This window comes from Eretmochelys imbricata, chromosome 28, assembly GCF_965152235.1.
Source record: "Eretmochelys imbricata isolate rEreImb1 chromosome 28, rEreImb1.hap1, whole genome shotgun sequence".
NCBI lineage: Eukaryota > Metazoa > Chordata > Testudines > Cheloniidae > Eretmochelys > Eretmochelys imbricata.
The window spans coordinates 6765315-6788965 of record NC_135599.1 but is presented as its reverse complement, the minus strand read 5'-3'; the positions used below and the strand labels follow the sequence as shown (position 1 = coordinate 6788965).

The 23651-nt window shown below is 50.4% G+C and overlaps 1 protein-coding gene across 1 annotated transcript in view; it reads left to right on the top strand.

Annotated features, from left to right (window-relative positions):
* The window catches only part of LOC144258328 (uncharacterized), a 119256-nt gene extending 102401 nt beyond the window's left edge, over positions 1-16855 (top strand). The window contains 2 exon segments of the mRNA XM_077806811.1: positions 16055-16304; positions 16306-16855. Coding sequence (XP_077662937.1) covers positions 16055-16304; positions 16306-16558 — 503 coding nt within the window. The 3' untranslated portion in view covers positions 16559-16855.
* The last annotated feature ends 6796 nt before the right edge of the window (positions 16856-23651 follow it).

The following is a 23651-nucleotide window of genomic DNA, read 5'->3' as shown; positions in this document are numbered from 1 at the left end:
GGCAAGGGGGCTGTTCCTCCCCTCCCCCCACCCCCATTGTGAGGATGCTAAAACTTTTATAACATCACTCAAAAACGAGACAGTGCTGAGTGAAGCAGGTTTGAATGGATCAGAGGAGAATGTCATGGGAGAATCTTGTCTTGATTCTGAGTTATTAGGTGTAACCTGCTCTGGATTTTCCCTTGACACTTTCGTTGTCATGTAGTCTATCTCTCTGTGACATGGGTTTCTATCTCTCCTGAAGAATGTTTAGTCGCCCAATGGGATATTAGTTTAGTTTGACAGGATGTAGCTCAAATTTACCGGAGACTTTGAGACAAATGATGATTTGCTAAAGTCATTACTTCTCACTTCAGCGTTGCTTTTTCCCCACCTCTCCCTGATGATGTGGAGAAAGTTCAAATGCAGTTCTGTCAACAGGAGAGAACTCTCCCATTTACTGGACATGCTAACAAAGAAACAGCCGTGATTTGAAATCTCCACTCGGAAATGGTGAACAGCAGCAGACTGAACAGAAGGAAGTGCATCTGATCACAGTGTAGTTCCATTGTTTAAGTCAATATTGTCTCAGATGATCTGGGGAGAGAATTCCACACTAAGTGACTTGGAACCAGGCAAAATGCCCATGTATTCGGTACCCAGAGCATTTGTAACCTAGGCTCTACAGAAGATCTTTCCTATGATATGGGAAATGCTGCCCTTCACAATACAGTGTGTGGAAGAAATAGAAATGGGGGGTTTTGTTGAATTTATCCTTTGTAGGAGCCACAAATGTGTATAAAATGAAACAAGTGTTAAAAATGGAATCGCTGCAGAAAAATAGCCGTTTTTGAATAGAAATGTCACTTCTGGTAACTTACAGAGATTCTGATCCAGGCCTATATCTAGTTCCTAGTCTAGACGGTGCCACCTAATTAAAGAATATTGGGGCATGTTTGGGGAAGCCGTTCCGCACTAACATTGTTGATTTTTTTGCGTGGTTTGGTAAAGGATTCTACTTCAGAGACGTGTAAATGTGCCATAATCCAGGCCAATGATTTAGAAAAAAGTGGGTTAGAAATAGTACACCCCCAGTTCTTGGTTTTCACCCCAATAAAGGAAACTATGATAATCAACAGCCCAAGGAAAATCGTTTGTAGAACACCACTCCCTAGTTCAGTGTCACTGGTTACAGTCCCAAAGGATCCCATGGTTAGATGGAGCACAATCATCCTTCACTGTTTGGCTCCAAAGTTGAATGAGGCAGAGAAAGAGAGAGAGTTCTTTAGAGGACATTCCTTCCCCGTGGATCCCAAACTGGCTGCCTGAGTGGGTAACGAGGACTTTCGCGCAGTGGAAATAACGGTAACCAGTGAGGGAATGCATGTGTCAGGCTCCAGTTTCAGACTGTAGGATACACACATATTGGGTCCTGATTCTCTGTTTTTGTCTCTTAGGGCTTGTCTACACTTACAATGCTGCATCTGCAGTGCTGTAAGGAAGAAGCTCTGAGAGCTCTCACATCCGCTCAGTTAATCCACCTCCCCAGGAGGTGGGAGCTATGTCAGCAAGAGACGCTTTCCTGCCAACATGGTGTGGTCTATATGGGGCGTTAGGTCAGTATAACTAAGTCGTTCAGGGGTGTGGATTTTTCACACCCCGAAGCAATGCAGTTATACCAGTATAGGACTGCAGCGTAGACCAGATTTTGGTTTTGCTCTTGTGTTGTGTGCGTTTGCAACCTTTCTCCTCTATGCCCTCCTACTTTGAAAGATTAAAAAGTGTGAAAATACAAGGAAGGTGTTTTTTCTCAAGATGCAAACATTCCCCCAGAGGAGACCCCTTGGCACCAACACCCACCGCAGAAGATCTGGAGATCTGCGAACTCCCATGAGTGGGACCACAACTTGACTCAAAGGTTCACTTAGTGACTGTCCTAATTAAAGGAAAACTAAGACGTAGGGCAAGTTTCTGTGATCTTTGAATATGTTACCTGATTATAGAGAGTTGTGTATTATTGTTATAGGGTCACCAATTGATCTGACCAGAAGAGAAGTTCCTTATCCCGGAATCAGGCTACCTGTGTTAACCAGGTGTGACAACCTTAATTATATTGGAAAACTGGAAGTTGTCCTGTGTTTTGTTTGCTAGTAATGCGGAAAACAGTGGCTAATCCTGAAAAGTTTATTTGATGTAATATACTCCCTTTTGCATCAGGATTTCTGATAGAAAACCTCACTTCAATGGTTAGGGTGGGAGAACGTGTGTGAGAAATACTGCAGAACCAAATATTGGCCCAGTACAGATTTTCATTTTTTGTATTTCAAGCGGAACTTATTTTGATGAGCTTCAAAATCAATTTCTATTAAAAGGAAAACGACTCGAGGAGACAAGGTGGATAACCTTTTGCCCAGTTAGACTGTAAGGGTCACTGAGTTCTTCCCTTCTCTTATTTGCCAAGGAAAGACAGGACATCTGTCAGAGGATGTCTCCATTTATTTTTAAGCATCGTGATGGATGCATCATGTAGGTTTTCTGTTACATATTTTTGCTACCAGTTCTTGTTATAGATGCTGACACCCCCTTTCCTTTTGAGGAGGGCAGCTGGTAGAACATGGCCATTTAACCCTCAGGCCTTAGAGAGATTGAGCCCCTCTGGGAAAGAAGACATGACATCAATTCCAACCTTGATTCGTCTCCCTATATGTGAGAAAGCTACTAGCATGGAGGGCTGGGCCAGCTGTCCGCTTGCCTGGTTCCTCAACTGTAGCTAGTGTGACTCCCACTAGGCCCCGGTGAAGGGATGAAAAACAGGGGAGGGACTGGGGGAAATGCGGTGTCTTTCCCTGTCTCTGTTGGAAATCAGGGAGAGGAGCAGGGAGAGAAAGGGGGCCATAAAGTCCCTTCAGATTTTGCCTCTTCTCTCTCTCTAATACTGATAAAATTCTCCCCCAGTTTTGCTCCTTTCCCCCCTAACTAAAATGTGTATAAAATCCATGTAGATTCCCCCCTTTTCTCTCAAACTATCTACCTTTTCTCGCTTCCCCTTCTCTGAGTTTGCCCCATTTCTCTCCCCAGTTCTCAAAATGTCAATTTCAAATCATCTCTGATGTGGGGGGATTCCCCCACCCATTTGATATGCAGCGATTGCGGGAAATTGTCCTGAATCATTCCCCCAAATGGGCAGGGGGTTAGTGGGGGCTGTTTGCGGGAGTCCTGAGACACAGCTGCTTCTGGGGTGGAGACGGGGTGGCCCTTCTCTGCCAGCAACAGGGCATGGAAGGGGCCAGGGATTTCCCCTTACCCCTGAATTTCCCCATCACCGGTCATAGACTCATAGAATATCAGGGTTGGAAGGGACCTCATGAGGTCATCTAGTCCAACCCCCTGCTCAAAGCAGGACCAATCCCCAATTTTCAGCCCAGATCCCTAAATGGCCCCCTCAAGGATTGAACTTACAACCCTGGGTTTAGCAGGCCAATGCACAAACCACTGAGCTATCCCTCCCCGCCCCTTGCGTGTGATCCATAGATGGGAACCCCTCTCCAGGAGCCTAATGGCTTCCCTGCTTGACTCCAGGTGTGAGGGGCTCTCAGTCTTCCTTGTTGGCATCATGCCACTTGAATTAACGAATGGAATAAATTCAGTATTAATTGGGCCACAGACAGCAGGAGAATCCCTCTTTAGCCCAGCACACAGGCGCTCCCCTGAAAGGCAGGACACCCCTGTTCCACTGTTAACTCTCGCCCCCAGGATGAGTGCCTTGCCCCTGGACGAACCGCAACGAGCGGCCTCGCCCTCCTCCCTGTCCCATTTGGGTGACCTCTGGGCATCGAGCACTCGTAGATTCTGTTGCTCCTGAATTATCGGGGCTAATTCCCTTGCCTTGTCCCTAGGGCTGGGGGATTTCGACACTCCCTCCCACTGCACCTGACTCATTAGATTCTCTGATTTCCCACAAGGTGCTTTCCTGCCATCTAATCCCCCCTGAGATACTGCTGACCCCCTTACCATGCATTACTAGGTTGAATCCCACTTGCTCACGCTCCCTGACCCCTGGCTTCCCTTCGATTGTCTCATTTTCACTGGTCCCTTCTGTCAGTAAGATGGTGACCCAGGGAAGTTCCCCCTCTGGTTGGAGTCGCTACATTCTGGGACAGAGAGGTGGTTTAGGTGTCCCTTGGACGATGAGATGCAGATAATTAAATATGGAGCGCCAGAGGAGCTGTCCCCAGGATTTCCCTGCTTAGAAATGAGCTTGAATACAGCCTGGCCCACCTCCACAAAGATGCGTCAGAACTGGAAAAAGAACAGCGAAGGGCAACAAATGTGATTAGGGGTACGGAAAACGCCTGCGCGAGGGGAGATTAAAAGAACCGGAAATGGTCACCTCAGAAGGGAGACAACTGAGGGGGGCATATGATCGAGATCTATAAAACCATGAGTCATGTGGAGAAAATGAATGAGGGAGTGTTATTTACCCCCCTTTGCACTCACAAGGGCTAGGGGTCACCCGAAGCATCTCCAGGGCTATGAGGAAAGGGAGATGCTGAGAAGGGCATGGGCAGGTAAGAAATTAGTTAAACCCCCTCCAAAAAAATCTCAGGGCCTGCAGGAAACAGCCGGGACCCTGGGAGCTCTCGGAGTTCAGGGTTGTCCCCCTCAGATGTGCTATCCATATGGCTCATGGCTTCCCATCCATCCTCACTGACACCTGGCAGCAGCTCCCTCTCTGACCTCCTTTCCCCCTGAGTTTTCAGATGGGAGGTGGAAGCAGAATTGGTCCCCTCCTCTCTTCCCCTCTGGGGCACAGTTTGGTGGGTTCAAGTCCTGTTGTTTTTTCTCCCATCTCTCCAACCATTTAATCTGGTTTCTTCCCAACTTGCCAAGGTTTCCTTTCTCCTCGGCACAGGGAGCAACCCTCCTCCCCGCATCCCAGCAGCCGAGACGGGAGGATGAGCAAGAACGAGGGGGGGACGCCTCAGCTGCGAAAAGCCGAGCCAGAAGAACCACATGGGAGATTGGCAGGAAGATATAAAGGGAAGGTTTCCCAGAATCATGAGCAGGGGAAAGCCTACGAGAGGCAGTCAGGGAAGAAAGAAGGTGAACCCATTAATGCCAGGCTGAGTTTGCCCCATGCCAGAAGCTGCACTCCCACCCAGCCACTTCAACCAGACCTATGGGGCCCATCTCAGTACCCTCGCTGGCCTGGCCAGGCTCTGCGCACAGTCCCCCTGGCATCCGCCTGCCCGCACTGACCTTGCTGCTTGTCTTATATAGGGCCCTTCTGGCCCCGGATTGGTCGCTCCATCACCCCCTCTGATTGGCCACGCCTCTGCAGTCACTCTAGGCTGCCCGGAGGACTTCTCGCTGCTCTTTTCTGGGGCAGGGTGATGCAGGGCCACGGAGCCTCCAGCAAGGGGCCTCCGGCCCTAGTCCCTCCTGCCCCGCCCCTCCCCACTGTCCGAGAGACATCCAGCCCCATAACCCCTCCTTTTCCCTTTTTAAAGTGGTGCTGATGTGGAGGTCAGGAGAGGTGGGAAGAGGCTCCCCCCGGTGCCCAGCCTCTGGCCCTGTGGGGAAGTGGTTTCTACCATCAGAGGTCTCTGGTTATCGCTATGGGGTTGAGGTGCAGGGTCTCTGTTCTGTTAGGCCCTTGTACTGCACACAACACCATGGTACGTGAAATTGTATCAGCCTGATTGAATACCTTTCACTCTCCTTTCAGCTTCACGTTGTTCTCGGTTGTCTTGCCCTCTCCCCTGCGGGAGAAGCTTGTGCACCGGAGCGGCTCGTTTTGGTAGGGCTGTCTGCTTGTGTCGCTTTCGGGTGGTGGTTCCAAATAGACTCCTTGGTACATATTTGCCGTTAGAGGAGACAACATTTAGAAAATAAATGCACCTTGCCTTCAGAGTGGAAGGTGGTGAGGTGTGAGATGGTCCTTAGTTCCTAGGAGAGTCCATTCCAGAGTCTCAGAGAAAGCTCTGTCTCCCGCACAGATGAGCTGGGTTAAAAAAAAAAAAAAAGATCATTTCATGGAGGAGGAGTCCATCAATGGCTATTAACCAAGATGGTCAGCGATACAACCCCCTGCTCCAGAGGTCCCTAAACCTCTGGCTGCCAGAAGCTGGGACTGGATGACAAGGGATGGGTCACTCGATGATCGCCCTGTTCTGTTCATTCCCTCTGAAGCACCTGGCACCGGCCGCTGTCAGAAGACCCAATCTGGCCGTTCTTATGAGCTTTACCCTTCTTGTAGACAGCTCCGTTGTGCCAGGTGGTAAAGGCCCAATCATCATCCACTAGGATTGTTACCCCGGAATTTGACAGCCCTGCGTATACCCTGGACGTGACAGCCCGGCCGTCAGCGATTTTGTGGCTGAAACCCTAATACCACCTAGGTAGGAATGATCTTCGGCCTTTGTGAGACAAGGTCAGATAGCGGCAGGCTTGCAGTCTGTTAACCAGAATGGGAGGATGGGACAGAAAGTTGTGGAAGTGAACACAGCGACCTGGGTTTGAAGTGCCCCTGACGTATTGTTGTTATGGCTAGAAATACTAGAAGTGTTTTGAGATAACGAGCAGTTGGTTGAAATTAGGAGAATTGGTGACCCAGTAGAGGAGTCTATAGGTTATGTGCTTTGTTAGAGTTTGCCATAAAAGATTAGGTGAAAGTAAACGCCTTGGAGAAGCCCGAGGGAGCTTTTCTTAGGGCAAGGAGCTGGCATCTAAACCCCGCATCAGCTGGATGGAAAGAGGGCCCCTGGAAGCCCGGCTGGTGATCACTCAAAACCATCTCAGACTGTGGTTAACTTTATCTGGGTTGTCCTAAACCTACTGCGGGCATGTGTGTGTGTGCGTTTAATATCTAATAAATAGTAGTTTTAGAGAAGAGCACGCTTGCTTGTATCAATCTTTTATCAGACGGAAGCCCCATGTTCCCATTGATTTATTCCTGACGCTGCCTGCAGAGAAACAGCCGGATCTGTGTTGACCTTCATTAAAGCTCCCTCTAAGCCCTGCCAAGGTGGGGACGGTCGCCAGCTAGGACTAGCCCCAGACGCTGCTGACAGGAACTCCTGATCAGAGAGTCCAGGTGATTGAGAGAGACCTCAGGGAAAGCGCTGAGGACAGGCAGGAAATTGACTGCACAGTGAGCCCTTCCTCCTCCCCATCTCTGCTCCTCGTGTATCTGGGAGGACACCCCAGAGCTGCGGTCATCATTAAGATTAAGGCCAAAAGGGATGATTCCATCAGCGAATCTGACCGGCTTCACCCAGGCCCTTAAATTTCTCCCACTGACCCTGTATGGGGTCCAATAACTTGTTGCGGATAAAGCTTATTTTCCTGACTGGCATCCAGCCTTTCTGGCCCTGGCAGAGCTGGTTCTGTGATGGGGAGAGAGAGCCTCCAAGAATGGGGTGGTGACCAAGTTTCGCATCTTGAGGGCGGAAGGAAACAGGAGCGAGAGAGAGACTGAAGAGGACTGGTGTGGAGAAAGTAAATCAGGAAGTGTTATTTACTCCTTCTCATAACACAAGAACTAGGGATCACCAAATGAAATGAATAGGCAGCAGGTTTAAAACAAACCAAAGGAAGTATTTCTTCCCCCAACACCCTGTCAACCTGTGGAACTCCTTGCCAGGGGCTGTTGTGAAGGCCAAAAATATAACTGGGTTCAAAGAAGAATTAGATAAACTCATGGAGCATACGTTTATCAATGGCTATTAGCCAAGATGGTCAGGGATACAACCCCATGCTCTGGGTGTCCCTAAACCTCCAATTTCCAGAAGCTGGGACTGGATAGCAGGGGATGGATCACTAGGAATTCCCTGTTTTGTTCATTCCCTCTGAAGCACCTGGCTCTGGACACAGTCGGCAGACAGGACACTGGACTAGATAGACCATGGGTCTGACGCTGTATGGCCGTTCTAATGTTCTTATTCAATTTCCTCTGTCGCTGACTTCTGCCAGTTCTTCCTCAGTCTTCTTCACTTTCTCTTTCCTCCCTCAAGTATCTAGTTCAATATTTGCTTATATGTATCCCATCTTCCCTGCAGTGCACCTGTCCCAGCTACCTGCCCCAGCTACCTGCCCCACCTTCTTGGCTCCCAGTAGGAGTGGGAGGTGGGGGGCCAAACAACTTAGTGTTAAGAGCCAGACTAATGTCTGCGTGTGATTGTCTAATAGGGCTGCTTGCGATTGCGGGGGACAGAGCTCGGAAGCCCTGGGGCTCACTTCTGGTTTATGTCTTACGTTACTAAGAATCTCATGCTTCAGGGTTTCAGATGGCCCCGTGCAGGGGTCAGGAAGGGATTTTTTTCCCCCCAATGTATTCTGGGAGGTCTTTTTATCTCCTTTCGCTGGCCCTGGCTGGAGATGGGACAGTGGGCCGGGGGAGCGCTGAGGGCTCTGAGAAGGATCCGGGAGTTGTGGTGGATCATTGGAGATGATAGTACCGCTCTACTCAGCGTGGGTTCGGTCTCAGCCGGAGCACCGTGTCCAGCTTCGGTCACCGATGTATAGAAAGGATGTGGGGGAAGTGGAAAGGATCCAGAGGTGAGCGACAAAGGTGATCAAAGGGGTGGAATGCAAGCCCGATGGGCAAAGGCCGAAGGGGTTCGGTACATTTAGGTTGGAAAAGAGGAGATTAAGGGTGGATGTGATAGCGGTCTTCAAATACTTGAAAGGCTGCTGTAAAAGAGAAGTAGAAAAGTTGTTCTCTCTTGCCACCGAGGGCAGGACAAGAGGCGACGGGTTCAAACGACAGCTCAGCAGATAACGGTGAGGACAGCAGGACAGCTGAACAGACTCCTCGGGAGGCCCCGGGAGCTCCTTCACCGGAGGTTTACAGAAGGAGGCTGGACAGCATCTGTCTTGGCTGGCTTGGACACAACAAATCCTGCGCCTTGGCAGGGGGTTAGACTAGATGAGCCTTGCAGTCCCTTCTAGCCCTATGGTTCTGTGACTCTGATCCTCTGTTTGACCAGATGTTGCGAATCCTTCCAAAAGCGGCGTTTGCTTTTCCTCAGCTTGCACGAATACCTCCAGTGCAGACACCTTCAGATGTCCCCACACTCCCCCAAGAGCAAAGCTCTTCTACTGGTTAGGTTTCTTTGCCAGTCACCTGCCCCTTTGCACCTGTTGTCCAGATTCCGTCCTTCACCATCTTGGTTTTCCCGGCATTTACTTGCAATCTAATTTTTGATTGCCCTGGTTGACCATTTTGTTCCATGTCAAACTTAGTAAAGCAACGTCCTCAGCAAAGTCAAAGTTTCAGAGGAGCAGCCGTGTTAGTCTGTATTCGCAAAAAGAAAAGGAGGACTTGTGGCACCTTAGAGACTAACCAATTTGTTTGAGCATAAGCTTTTGTGAGCTTTATTAGTCTCTAAAGTCAAAGTTGTGTAACTCGTCTGCGCCAACCCATCGGACACGGTCCATAATGCCTTCTGCTGCCGGCTTCGTCAGCCACTCTCTAGCGAATGGAAAGAGGATTGGTGATGAGACACACCCCTCATCTCACCCCTCTCACAATATGGAGCCATGCACCAAAGCCTGCATCCAATCCCACTGCTCATCTCAGAGTTACGAACCCCTGAGTTACGAACTGACCGGTCACCACACACCTCGTTTGGAACCGGAAGTCCACAATCAGGCAGCAGCAGCGAGCAAAAAAGAAAAAAAGCAAATACAGTACTGTGCCGTGTTAAACATAAACTACTGAAAAAGTAAGGGGGAAAAGCAGTAATTTTCTTCTGCACCGTCAAGTTACAAAGCTGTATTAAGTCAATGTCCAGCTGTAAACTTTTGAAAGAACCACCCTAGCGTTTAGTTCAGAGTTACGAACATTTCAGAGTTACAGACAACCTCCCTTCCCGAGGTGTTCGTAGCTCTGAGGTTCTGCTGTACATCCGTCATATAAACTCCTCCTTACGTAGCTCAGCTTGTCTATGTTCCTCAAGGTCTCTCTGCGGACCCCATCAAACGCTTTCTTGAAGTTGACTACGCTGCCGCAGCTTTTTCAATGCACAGCTGAGGAACGAACATCTGTTCCCAAATGGTCTGGCTGGCTGGACCCCAGCCCCTCTGCTCACAATGCTTCTTTCCCGCCCTCCTTAATTCAGTCCAGCAGGACGGTAGCCAGGATTAATAACAGCCTGACACCGCTCTGGTTTGTGCGCTAAGATCCCCCTTTTCAGCACCGTCACAATGACGCCACGTTTCCAGTCACGGGGCACTTTCTCCTTCACCCTTATTTGGTTAGTTTGGTTAGCTGTTCAATTCGAACTCAGTACCGCTTCTTGAATTCTGTCCACCCCGGGAGCTCTCTCCTGTTGGAGCCCTGTGGTTCCTGCTTTCACTTCTTGGGTGTTACTGGTCCCTCAGATAGTGCCCACTTAGCACTGGCCTTTCTCTGAAACCTGGGCATGATCTTTGGCTCCGGGCAGTTTAATCTGGAATGGACTTGCACTTTTCATCATCTGACTTGTTCTTCGTGCATTTTAACTATCTGTCCATGAGAGTCGCTGATGGGCATCGCCTCTGGGGGTCTGATTTTTCCTGAGCTGTCTTCCGCTATTTATTAGAGCTGCTGGAAATCTCTCCTCTCTGCCGCTGCTTCTGCCTCCACAGCTTTCACCGGGACCCAGGCACTTCTGTCTTGCGTGCCTCTCAGCTTTCGTCTTTTGCCCTTTTCCCTCACGTTCGCCTCTGAGGTCTGCCTCTTGCACGGTTCCTTTTTGGCCCCTCGTCAATCAATGCCCACGTTCCACCTTCTTCTGGCCTCTTCGGTGGCCCACTGCCGTCTTGTCTACTGTCCTTTTTCCCATTCAACCATCTGCCTTACAGACTTTTGATCAGCCTGCTCCTGTAAAACACCGGCCCAGTTGCTGAATGCAGTCTGGAACCTCCCCCGTCTTTCTTGGACCCCGCACTCCTCTATCGCTCCAACTCGCCTTTTGTCTCTCTTCGTCATCTGTTTGAGTTTCAGTTGTAACGTAGCCGCTAAAGGATAATGCTCTGAGACCCCATCTGCTGACTCAGGCACCCCCCTGAGCAAATGCCCAACCCTGGGATATACCCACATGTTCTCTCCGATTGACAGTCGCACTGTGGGCTGATCTCCCTGTGAGCGTCTGAATCCTCTTGTGCTGAAAAAGACTGTCTCCTGTCTACAGGCTGTTTGTGCCAGGGAGATTCAAGCGCCATTCGTAACTCCTTCCCAGCAGGTAGAGTTGTTGCCCATTTGTGCATTGAAGTCCCCTATCATTAACTTAATGTCATGGCTGGGCACACAAGCCGGCACTTGCTGAACTGCTGGTGGAGTATATCCTTTTCGCCGTCATCTGCTGCATTTCCTGTGTTACACAGACAAAACTGGACAGGATCGTTTCAGGGGACAAGACAAGATGTCACGTTTATTATAATAACACGATTTGATTTAAGACCAATAACTAATATCTAATACCTATATACACACACCAAAACTTCTACAGCTGCTAGATAGTTCCCAGTCCTGAATGTAGCTTGAGTTCGTGGCTTAGGTTCGTAGCTTGTGGCGGCTAACTGGCCAGGAAAGCCGGGCACAAGGAAGGGCTGGGGCTCTGTTGGGCATGCACCGATGCCCTTCCATGTTGGCAGCAGAATGTTACCCGCCAAAGTCTTCCATCTCATCCATCCTTTTTGTAGGCTTTAGTTTGAATCCAGAGTCTACAGGTCTTGCTGTGTCCGGCTGCCTCTGGGGCCGGTGTGACTGGTCACCCGCCAATTGCAGACCTGACTTTCAGCCTGGGACCTGGCTTTGATCTTCCTTCCATTGTACTTTTGTTCTTTTCCTTTGAGGGTGGACTCTTCGTGCTTTGTCAGGGCTGTTGTCTGCATCTTCAGCCCTTGGTGTTTACACTTTATTTCATCAGGGCCGGCTGGGGCTGGAGGTTGATTCCAGCACCCATACTTACCTCATTCACACAGCAAACTAATAAGATTACAGCAGGGTTTTGCAAAAATGAAGTGAGCATTTTAAAATGGAGTTTGAGTTACAACATGGACATGTGTCAGGAATGGCAAACAGGGAGCAGACGTTCCAATATAGACAAATATAATGAATGACAAACAGGGAGCAGACATTACAATGTTGAAACAGTGCAAGTTTCAGTGATTTAAGCAGCAATTGGATTGAAAGTGAAACTCAATTAGCCAGTTCTCGGGGTACCTGGTTTTATGAATGAATGTTGTTTCATTCATAAAATTTTACTTATGAAGTTTTATTAATAAAGTGAACAATTAAAAACAATTTCATTGATCAGTTCTACACCTGGGGCAGATATCTGGATTACTGTACACTTGACAGGTCTTGTTTGCAGGCTGGTGGTTGTTGGTCTGTCACGCAATGACTTCCAAAGTCCCCCAGATAAAGAAAAGAAAGCGGGCACCTGACCAAAAGAGCCAAGGGGAAGGCTAGAACTTTTTAAAATGGGGAAAGAAACTTTCCCTTTGTCGGTTGTTCTCTCTGGGCTGCAAGGACATGGAGCAGCAATGCTGTAAGCAGGGATGCTGTGTAAGGTTTGAAGCAGGTATGAAAAGTGATCTTCCATACCTAGAAGGAATCATTGGGATAAGGAATGTTTAGCTAGATGCGATCAGGTTTATTTCTTTATTTTGGCTTGTGGACTCCTCTGTGCTAACCCCAGATGCTTTTGTTTGCTTGTAAACTTTAAGATGGACCCCCAAGGACGCTGTTTTGGGTGCTTGATTTTTTGGAATTGCTCTTTTAAAATCTAGCAAAAGCCTAAGTTTCAGGTGTATTTTCTTCCTTTTTGTTTTGAATAAAATTTACCTTTTTTAAGAACAGGATTTGGGTTTTTGTGTCCTCTGAGGTTTGTGCCCATGTCGTTTAATTAGCTGGTGGCAACAGCTGGTTTCCTTTGTTTGTTTTCTTTCTCCGCTCTTCCCCGGAGTGGGGGGGTGAAAGGGCTTGTGGGTACCCCACAGGGAGGAATTCCCAAGTGCTCCTTGCATTTCATTTGCATTGAAAGGGTTGCATTCGAACCCTTTCATTTGCATTGAAAGGCAAAGGTAATCCTCGGCTATATCAAAGGGTTTTTTTTGCATTTGGGTGGTGGCAGCGTTTACCAAGCCAAGGTCAGAGAGAAGCTGTAACCCTGGGAGTTTAATACCAGCCTGGAGTGGCCCGTATGAATTTTTAGAATCCTTGCGGGCCCCCAGCTTCCGCACTCGGAGTGCCAGAGTGGGGATTCAGCCTTGACAGTTGTGATGTTACCCAGCGTCATTCCTACACGTCTGTCATGGGTTCATCCTGCTGAGTATAAGATCATTGCCCCCTCAGACAACACCTCCCCACGCCCAGTCCATCACATCCCACTGACACCAAGTATTCTCTCATTTCTCGCGGAAGCTGTGTCAGCTGTGACGGGGCAAGGCCAGATGGCTATAGAAAAGTAGTGGGAGATAGATATATTAGCTCCAGACTAAACAAATCCCTGGTACCAGGATAAGTGAAATGGAAGCTGCTCCAGGTCAATTAAGACACCTGGGGCCAATTAAGAACTTTCCAGAAGGCAGGGAGAAGGCTAGGTTGATTGGGACACCTGAAGCCAATCAGGGGCTGGATGAAACTAGTTAAAAGCCTCCCAGTCAGTCAGGTGGGTGTGCATGTCAGGAGCTGTGGGAGGAAGTCATGCTGTTGGAGAGGCTGAGTAGTACACACCATATCAGGCACAAGGAAGGAGGCCCTGAGGTAAGGGTGAAGTGGAGCTTGAGGAAGTGAGGGCTGCTGTGGGAGAAGTAGCCCAGGGAATTGTACATGTCATGTTTCTAAAAGGTCAGCTACCATAGCTGATACTATTAGGGGCCCTGGGCTGGAGCCCGGAGTAGAGGGTGGGCCCGGGCTCCCCGCCCGCCACCTTTGCCCCCTGATTAATCACTGAGACTGGGAGACAACAGAGACTGTGCAAGGAAGGATAACTTCTCCTCACCTCCCTCGCTGGCTTATGATGAAAACGGCTCAGTAGACTGTGACCCTTGTCTCTAGAGAAAGAAGGGTTACGTGGAGGGTCACAGTGAGCCTCTGAGGCTAGCAAAACCCGCCAGGAAACGTGGGACCCACGGAGGCAAGGACAGAGCTTTGTCACACAGTTTCCTGTAGTTCACAACGTACGTACAGCAAAGTTCTCCATGAGCGGGTCGAAGAATTCTCCTCTTTTTATCCAGGCTTGCAGTCGGCACTGTGGCGAACAGTGAGAGAGTTACACAGCCGGCCTCCGCAATATGCCCGAATGTGAGAGCCCCTCACCGCAGCACACACCACTCACACCAATCCACACCGCACACCCATAATAACTCCAAACATGCGTAGCCCCTCACCCCAGCGAGCACTGGCCGTCCACCTCCTTCCCAAACCAACACCAATTTCCCAGCCCAGCCCCTCCTACGCCCAGATCACCCCCACACAACGCAACCGGCAGGCACAATAGCCCCAAACACCGCTCTGAAGCCTAAAACGCCTGTTGAATCAGGCTGATGTGACAGCAGCAGCTAACAGGGTCAATGAGAGCTCGTCTTGTTGATCTCCAGGTTCAATCATCACGGAGATTTGCCATCTCTTGCCGTCCAATTTTTTCAGTTCTCAGCCATTTTCAGCTTCTTTATGCACTTGACTTTCAGCTGCTCATTACCAGTTCCTCCCCCGATATATCCGAGGATTACCTTTGCCTTTCACATTGGTGTCTTATAATCCATCCTCTGAGTGACTAATACACCCAGGTCTTTCTCCTCTGTCATCCCCAGCAGATGAGTCTCCAGTTTATCGTGACTGATTCCCCAGCCTCCTCCACACACTTGGGGATCTTCCGAATCCCTTCCACTGCATCTGACTCACTATGTTCCCTAATTCCTCAAAAGGGGCTTTCTTGGCCTCCCATGCCCTCAGCTGCTGCATTCAGTGAAAGCCCCTGTTCCCTACTGCGCTAAACCCACCAGCCCATCCTCACTGGTCCCAGCTTCCTGGTGAGTCTCTCATTGCCACGGGGCCTCTCTGTGTCAGTATAAAGCAGTCCCAGGGTGACTCCCCGCTCTGGCTGGGACATAGAGATGCCGTCTCTGAGTTTTAGGAACCCCCTTTCGTGATGAGTGTCTGGCTGTGTGTGTTCTCAGCAGAGCACAGATACTCTTGGATTACCTGGGGGGCTGGGCCCAGAATGTTACTGTTTAGAAATAACCCGGGGTTAAAACAGTAGAACTTTCCCGGTTACAAATGCCCCATGAATTCACCCAGTCTCACTTGTTTTCTTTCCCTTTGAACAGGGTTGCCGATTTCCAAAACGGATGTGATCTCCCAGCTGGGAAAAGGGGAAGAACCCTGGGTCCCGGAGCTCCAGGGCTCCAAGGAAAGACAGAGTCTGCGAGGCGTCTGCACGGGTGAATTCATTAAACCCACTCTCTGAGCTCAGGATTGTCTCCTGCAGGTGTCGTACCCTCGGGGCAGATATCGCTCATGGCTTCCTCCCTATCCAGTCCGATGCCTGGCTGCAGCTCCCTCCCAGGTCTCCCTTCCCCCTGAGTGTTCGAGGGGATGTAAGGGCAGAATTGATCCCTGCCTCTCTCCCTTAAGGGGAGGAGTGTCAGGGATTCAGCTCCTAATTCTTTCAATCTCCACAGCACTTCCTTCGGTTTGTTGCCCCGCGAGCCTTTCCCCTTTTGGCTGGGCCCAGGGAATGACTGATCGCTGGATTCTTTCTCGCTGTCCCAGCAGGTGATTCGATGGTGGGTGAGAACGCGGAGCAGAACCCTCAGGAGGAAGACGCTGAGCAAGTGGAAGCACATGGAGGATTATCGCGGACATCCACAGGGAATGTGTCCAGACGTTGTGAGCAGGGAAAAGCTTGTGAGAGTCAGCACAGACCAGAGCAGCAACAGGGAAACCAGCCACGGGAGAAAGTGGATAAATCCACTAATTGTCAGCGAACTCACAAGAACCTCAAAGCAATCACAGCCCAGCAGCGAATCCCCACGGCAAAGAGAAAAAACCCATGCACCGAATGTGGGAAAAACTTCAGTTACCGCTCAGACCTTCTTATACACGAGAGACTCCACCCGGGGCAGAGACCTTACAAACGCTCCGAGCGTGGGAAAAGCTTCCACCGGAGCTCAGCCCTTGTTACACACCAGAGGATCCACCCAGGAGAGACCCCCTATGAATGTGCCGAGTGCGGGAAAAGCTTCTCGGTAAGCTCACACCTTATGCGACACCAGGGCACCCACACCGGCGAGAACCCTTATAAATGCGCCGACTGTGGGAGAAGCTTCAAACAGCTCCAACCTTGTGGCACATCAGAGAATTCACACGGGAGAGGGACCCTATATGTGCTCTGAGTGCGGGAAACGCTTCACTCAGAGCTCAGCCCTCATTAAACACCAGCGGATCCCCAAGGGAGACGAACCATATAAAGGCCTGGACAAAGGTTTTGCCTCCCGCAGAGTGGCCTTGAAAGGGTGTTTGCACCATTCGCTCACTGTGGTCTCGCAGGGGAGTCGCTTGCTTTTACAGCTTGCCCTCCGGTAAATCCCATGATCCTTTCTATCAAGTCTTCTGTCCCATTAGTCATGGGAGTGTGTCCCCCTCCTACCAGGAATGTCCATCTGCCCCCGGTGCGGGCGACAGAGCTGATCTCAACTAGCCACACTGAGGTCAAATCTATCTCGGCCTCAAGTCCACGGGCATCATTTTTATACTGTTTCTCCTCCAGCCCACCCCCAACCTGCAAGCTGACTGGGGTGAGTCCGAGAGATTTGCTCTTTCCCCATCACCATCTGGCCCCCGCCCAGCAGCAGCAGCTTCTGCCTGAGTTACACAGAGTTTGTCCTCCTTACATTCTCCTGGGGGGCTGAAAGGGGTCATTTCAACTGTTGGAAACAAAGTAATTTTCTTTTAAAAATTACGAACAAACATTTGGCTTAGAGAAATGAGAGAGGGGAGGCGAGCTCGACTAATTGTTTATCTTACTGCAACTCAAGGTACTGGCTTCCACATTATTTCTGTTACAATCTTTTTTGTATGCCTCTCCGTGGAGAGTTTTTAACCCTATTAGAGTAGGCTCAGCTTTACAGGGGTACTTTTCTCCAGGTACGTTGAGACCAAGGTATATTGTTTCTCAAAATTATGGGGATTCCGTTCTCTGGTATATCCTTAGACAACTAAGAATGTTTATAAATGGGCAAAATAATTTGCTTTAATGGCAGGTGTACCCTGTAGGTTATTAACGAATAACCAGCCCGTTTATAATTGGGCAAAGTGACAAATCGTAGCTAAACCCTATGAAAACGAAGAAAATATTCAGATCTGTATATTAGAAGACGCCATTTAAGGACCTGTTTTCAAACAGACCAATTATGAATATCAAGAATTTTAAATCCCGCTATTTCTCTGTTTATCAATGTTTAGCCCTTTTCTCATCTCCAGTAAGTCATGGTCTGACCATTTGAGAAACTGTTTGTATTTTAAGTGACAACACCACTTTCAAATTCCAATAAAATCAAAACACGAGTTCAAATCTAAACCCCTGGCATTGTCCCAGCCCTGGTCTACACAACAAACTCATGTCAGTGTAAGTGCATTGCTCCGGGGTGTGGAAAATCCACACCCCTGAGCAATGTAGTTATACTGACCTAACTCCCAGTGTAGACAGCGCTTTTCAGGGAAGTGGCGTACCTACGCCCGTGGGAGACGCTCTCCTCTTGGTATAGCTACAGCAAAGCAACTGCAGGTGTAGACAAGACCTCAGTTAACGTTCTCTTGCCGATCCACGTTGAGGTTTTGGGGAGGTTTCCCTTGGGTTGGATTCTTCTTGAGTCTTCTCTGTTTTGCTTAGTGGTCTGTGGCAGCTTGCTTACAGAGCTGGATGGGGTGTGCTTGCTATCCAAGCAGGATTCTTTTATACCCTTCTGATGTTCATGAAATGATGGGAAACCTCCCTCCCCCCCTTCAGGTGTGCTGAGATTCAAAGTTGGTTGTGTTCACTCTTTCGTTGACTTTACACCTTGGCTTTGGTCAGAGGATCCCAAACCTATTTTCCTGCAACGTCCCCCCTCATCCCTCCATGGGAGTCACATAACAACCCCCACAACTGCTGCCCAGCCTGGGCACAAAGCGACTCTCTGAGTGGGGCGGGCAGCTCACCCTGAGGTGACAAGAAGACCCAGCCGGCTCCATTCCCCACAGGAGCTACTTATATAAACAATGGGTTTCAGAGGAGCAGCCGTGTCAGTCTGTATCCGCAAAAAGAACAGGAGGACTTGTGGCACCTTAGAGACAAATAAATTTATTAGTCTCTAAGGTGCCACCGGTCCTCCTCCTCTTTATATAAACAATGAGATCAGGCATGAACGTTTGCATTTAGATACAAAATACTTGCAAATATACATTTCAAAAGACGTTTATTCCATCTTAAGCATTTGATAAACAGCAAAACCTTTCATTGGAAATGTGATGTAGAAGACACGTGATGTATAAAACGTGATGTATAAAACGTTTCTCACCGTACACGTTCTCCAAGTTTAAAGAATGACGACTTCAGTGGGTTTACGAAATAAATGAATTTCAATAAGGATATTTCTCAAGTTCTGTGTGCAGGGTTAAGCTGAGGTTTTTCCTTTGCAAAGAAGAAGGCTAAAAGATGCACTTTATGACTTCATTTATTGTTCTTATAACACCTTGTTGCAACTGGGTCTCTTCCTGAAAACATGAATGTTTTACCTGCTTTGAGTGACCATTTGTTCGTGATAGCAATTCAACGTCTATCAAAAATACCATGGAAAGCACAAATTTCAATTACAAATGCAGCTTTTAAGCATAGTACAAAGAAAACAGTGTAAAGTTAAAGTAAGGTGACATTTAAAGGGCCGCTTTCTAAGTCATCCTTATGACCAAGGAGGGGTTATTTGCTTGTTCTCGGGAGATAAGGTAGAAAGTGTGGGGGAATCCCTTCTGCGTTTCAGGCAGGATCAAGCCACGCACAGGAACACATGGAGACTGGAGTCTGGTCGCGTTTATTGAAGCAGAAACATAGCTGAACGATACTCGATTCCCATCCCCACATCCCAAGGAGTGAGCACCGAGATCCTTTCACGTTTCCCCTTTATTGTCATCATCTGCCCGCCCCCTTCCCAGGTGGGCAGCCTATACGCTTTCCTCTTCTCCAATAGGTTTTCCTCATTAGTTTCTTCTGGAAGCCAGGGCACACGTGCCCACATCTCACAAGAGTCAACCTGGACCTTTGCGAAGTACTAGGTGAGCAAATGAAATCACAGAACTAATCATGCGAAATACAATTTAAATTCATTCGTAAAATGTATAAAATCATATTCCTTGAACATACCATCATTAGTCAAGATAGGACTATCAGCAGCCGTGGAAATATTTACTAATATGATCATGTGAGCCTGGACTCCAAATTGGGCCAGTAACTTTCCATGCACCTGCACTAGGCTAGGCTATAAATTGCGAGCTGAGACATCACTGCTTGACCTCCTTCCTGCTCCAATCCTCCGGACTGTGAATATACAAGTAAAAGGGGTGTTTTGCACAATGGACTGAAGACCGTCCAATCTTTTTGCAGTGCCCAGAGAGACTTTTGCAAACCAGCAATCTATTCCCTCACTGCCCCAAACCTGATCTAAGGGCTTTGCCATCATTTGTGTGCATATGTTCTATTAACCCTTTATAACTCCTCCCCGGGCCCACCAATCGACGCTACCAAGAGACACCTCCTCATCAGTTATTGGGAGTGGATCACATCCACCCTGACTAAGCACTGGTTCTCCACTTGTGAGGTAACACCCTTCTCTTCATGTGCCAGTATATATTTATGCCTGTAGCTGTAATTTTCACTCCATGCACCTGAAGAAGGGGGTTTTTACCCACAAAAGCTTATGCCCAAATCAATCTGTCAGTCTTTAAGGTGCCACCAGACTCCTCGTTGTTTTTGTGGATAGAGACTAACACAGCTACCCCTCTGGTGCTATAATGAGATAACTGGCTCTGTGGACATGGGGGAAGCAGTGGACACGATATATCTTGACTTTAGCAAATCTTTTGATATGGTTTCCCAGTGTTCTTGCCAGCAAGTTAAAGAAGTATGGGCTGGATGAATGGACTATAAGGTGGATAGAAAGCTGGCTAGATCGTCGGGCTCAACTGGGAGTGATCAATGGCTCCATGTCTAGTTGGCAGCCGGTATCAAGTGGAGTGCCCCAAGGGTCGGTCCTGGGGCCAATTTTGTTTAATATCTTCATTAATGACCTGGAGGATGGCGTGGATTGCACCCTCAGCAAGTTTACAGAGGACACTAAACTGGGAGGAGTGGTAGATACGCTGGAGAGTAGGGATAGGATACAGAGGGACCTAGACAAATTGGAGGATTGGGCCAAAAGAAATCTGATGAGGTTCAATAAGGATAAGTGCAGGGTCCTGCACTTAGGACGGAAGAATCCCATGCACCGCTACAGACTAGGGACCGAATGGCTAGGCAGCAGTTCTGCGGAAAAGGACCTAGGGGTGACAGTGGACGAGAAGCTGGATATGAGTCAGCAGTGTGCCCTTGTTGCCAAGAAGGCCAATGGCATTTTGGGATGCATACGTAGGGGCATTGCCAACAGATCGAGGGGCGTGATCGTTCCCCTCTATTCGACATTGGTGAGGCCTCATCTGGAGTACTGTGTCCAGTTTTGGGCCCCACACGACAAGAAGGATGTGGAAAAATTGGAAAGAGTCCAGCGGAGGGCAACAAAAATGATGAGGGGACTGGAACACATGACTTATGAGGAGAGGCTGAGGGAACTGGGGATGTTTAGTCTGCAGAAGAGAAGAATGAGGGGGGATTTGATAGCTGCTTTCAGCTCCCTGAAAGGGGGTTCCAAAGAGGATGGATCTAGACTGTTCTCAGTGGTAGCAGATGACAGAATGAGGAGTAATGGTCTCCAGTTGCAGTGGGGGAGATTTAGGTTGGATATTAGGAAAAACTTTTTCACTAGGAGGGTGGTAAAACACTGGAATGGGTTCCCTAGGGAGGTGGTGGAATCTCCTTCCTTAGAGGTTTTTAAGGCCTGGCTTGACCAAGCCCTGGCTGGGATGATTTAGTTGTGGATTGGTTCTGCTTTGAGCAGGGGGTTGGACTAGATGACCTCCTGAGGTCCCTTCCAACCCTGATCTTCTATGATTGTATGAAAATGCCAAGGTCAGGGAAGGTTGCAAAAGGCATATACCATCTACTCCCAAAACTGGTGGTTAACACTGAAGTTAGACTCACCAACCAGTCACAAACTGTGCTCCTGTTCCCCCTCACTGGTTATCAAGAAGCAGGAAAAAAAAAAAAAATCACACAGCCCCCTTTATTGCCTTCCAGTTCTCTGGCTCCCAGTCAGCACCGAGGTCCCATACAGTGAGAAGTTATTTAAAAACTCTGCTCACTATACAAGATGTTCTTCTGACCCCAAAGGGCCAACCACGTTGCCAGGTCAGGATGAGGTTGGATCTTACTAAAGGATGGGCTGGTACTTTGAGTATCTAAAGCTGAACGTTTATGTTAGAGAAGAGAGAAAGAAGAAGGAGCGAATAGAGAAATGGTAAGGCGCTCACATACACACAGGTCTTGGCACGGGCGGGTTTCCTGGCTTGGCAGTCCCTCTGGCACGCACCCACAGCTGGGATGGGTCTGTCCGTCCGTCCTTCGTTGGCAGAGAACTTGCTCCAGAGGCAGGAATCACCTGGACGGGGCCGGGTCTCTGCCTCTCGCGCCTGCCCCGGAGCACCCCTGCCTGCCCTGGACATCGGGCGGCTATGGGAGCGGCGCCGGGGGAGATGCCGTGACCCCCCCAGGTCGGGTACAGGGGAGATGCCATGACCCCCCCAGTCCAGGTATAGGGGAGATGCCGGGACCCCCACCCAGTCTGGGTATAGGGGAGATGCAGTGACCCCCCCGGTCTGGTTATAGGGGAGACACTGTGACCCCCCCATTCCGGGTACAGGGGAGATGCCGTGACCCCCCCCCAGCCTGAGTATAGAGGAGACGCCGTGACCCCCCACCCCGGTCCGGGTATTGGGGAGATGCCGTGACCCCCTCCACTCCAGGTATAGGGGAGACGCCGTGACCCCCTCACTCCGGTTATAGGGGAGACGCCGTGACCCGCCCCCCCCGGTCCGGGTCTAGGGGAGACGCCGTGACCCCCCCACTCCGGTTATAGGGGAGACGCCGTGACCCCCCCCCCAGCCTGGGTATAGAGGAAACGCCGTGACCCCCCCACCCCGGTCCGGGTATCAGGGAGACACCGTGACCCCCCCCCGGGTATAGGGGAGACGCCGTGACCTCCCACCCCGGTCCGGGTATCGGGGAGACACCGTGACCCCCCCCACTCCGGGTATAGGGGAGACGCCATGACCCCCCCATTCCGGGTATAGGGGAGATGCTGTGACCCCCCCCCCCAGCCTGGGTATAGAGGAGACGCCGTGACCCCCCACCCCGGTCCGGGTATCAGGGAGATGCCGTGACCCCCTCCACTCCGGGTATAGGGGAGACGCCGTGACCCCCCCCCCGGTCCGGGTCTAGGGGAGACACCGTGACCCCCCCACTCCGGGTATAGGGGAGATGCCGTGACCCCCCCCCAGCCTGGGTATAGAGGAGACGCCGTGACCCCCCCCCGGTCCGGGTCTAGGGGAGACACCGTGACCCCCCCACTCCGGGTATAGGGGAGATGCCGTGACCCCCCCCAGTCTGGGTATAGGGGAGACACCGTGACCCACCCCCCAGTCTGGGTATAGGGGAGACGCAGTGACTCCCCCCCACTCCGGGTATCGGGGAGATGCCATGAGCCCCCCATTCCGGGTATAGGGGAGATGCCGTGACACCCCCCCAGCCTGGGTATAGAGGAGACGCCGTGACCCCCCACCCCGGTCCGGGTATCAGGGAGATGCCGTGACCCCCCCCTCCAGGTATAGGGGAGACGCCGTGACCCCCCCATTCCAGGTATAGGGGAGATGCCGTGACCCCCCCCCACTCTGGGTATAGGGGAGACACCGTGACCCCCCCCATTCCAGGTATAGGGGAGATGCCGTGACCCCTCCCCCCTAGCCTGGGTATAGAGGAGATGCCGTGACCCCCCCACCCCGGTCCGGGTATTGGGGAGACGCCGTGACCCCCTCCACTCTGGGTCTAGGGGAGACGCTGTGACCCCCCCACTCCGGTTATAGGGGAGACGCCGTGACCCCCCCCCACTCCGGGTATAGGAGAGACACAGTGACTCCCCTCCCCCCACTCCAGGTATAGGGGAGACGCCATGACCCCCCCGCCCCTAGTCCCGGTATAGGGGAGACGCAGTGACTCCCCTCCCCCCACTCTGGGTATAGGGGAGATGCCATGACCCCCCCCAGTCCGGGTATAGGGGAGATGCAGTGACCCCCCCCATCCGGGTCTAGGGGAGACGCCGTGACCCCCCCCCCCCCATCCCGGGTCTAGGGGAGATGCAGTGACTGCCCCCCCCATCCGGGTACAGGGGAGACGCCGTGACCCCCCGCCCCCCACTCCGGGTATCGGGGAGACGCCGTGACCTCCCCCCCCAGCCTGGGTACAGGGGAGACGCCGTGGCCCCCCCATTCCGGGTACAGG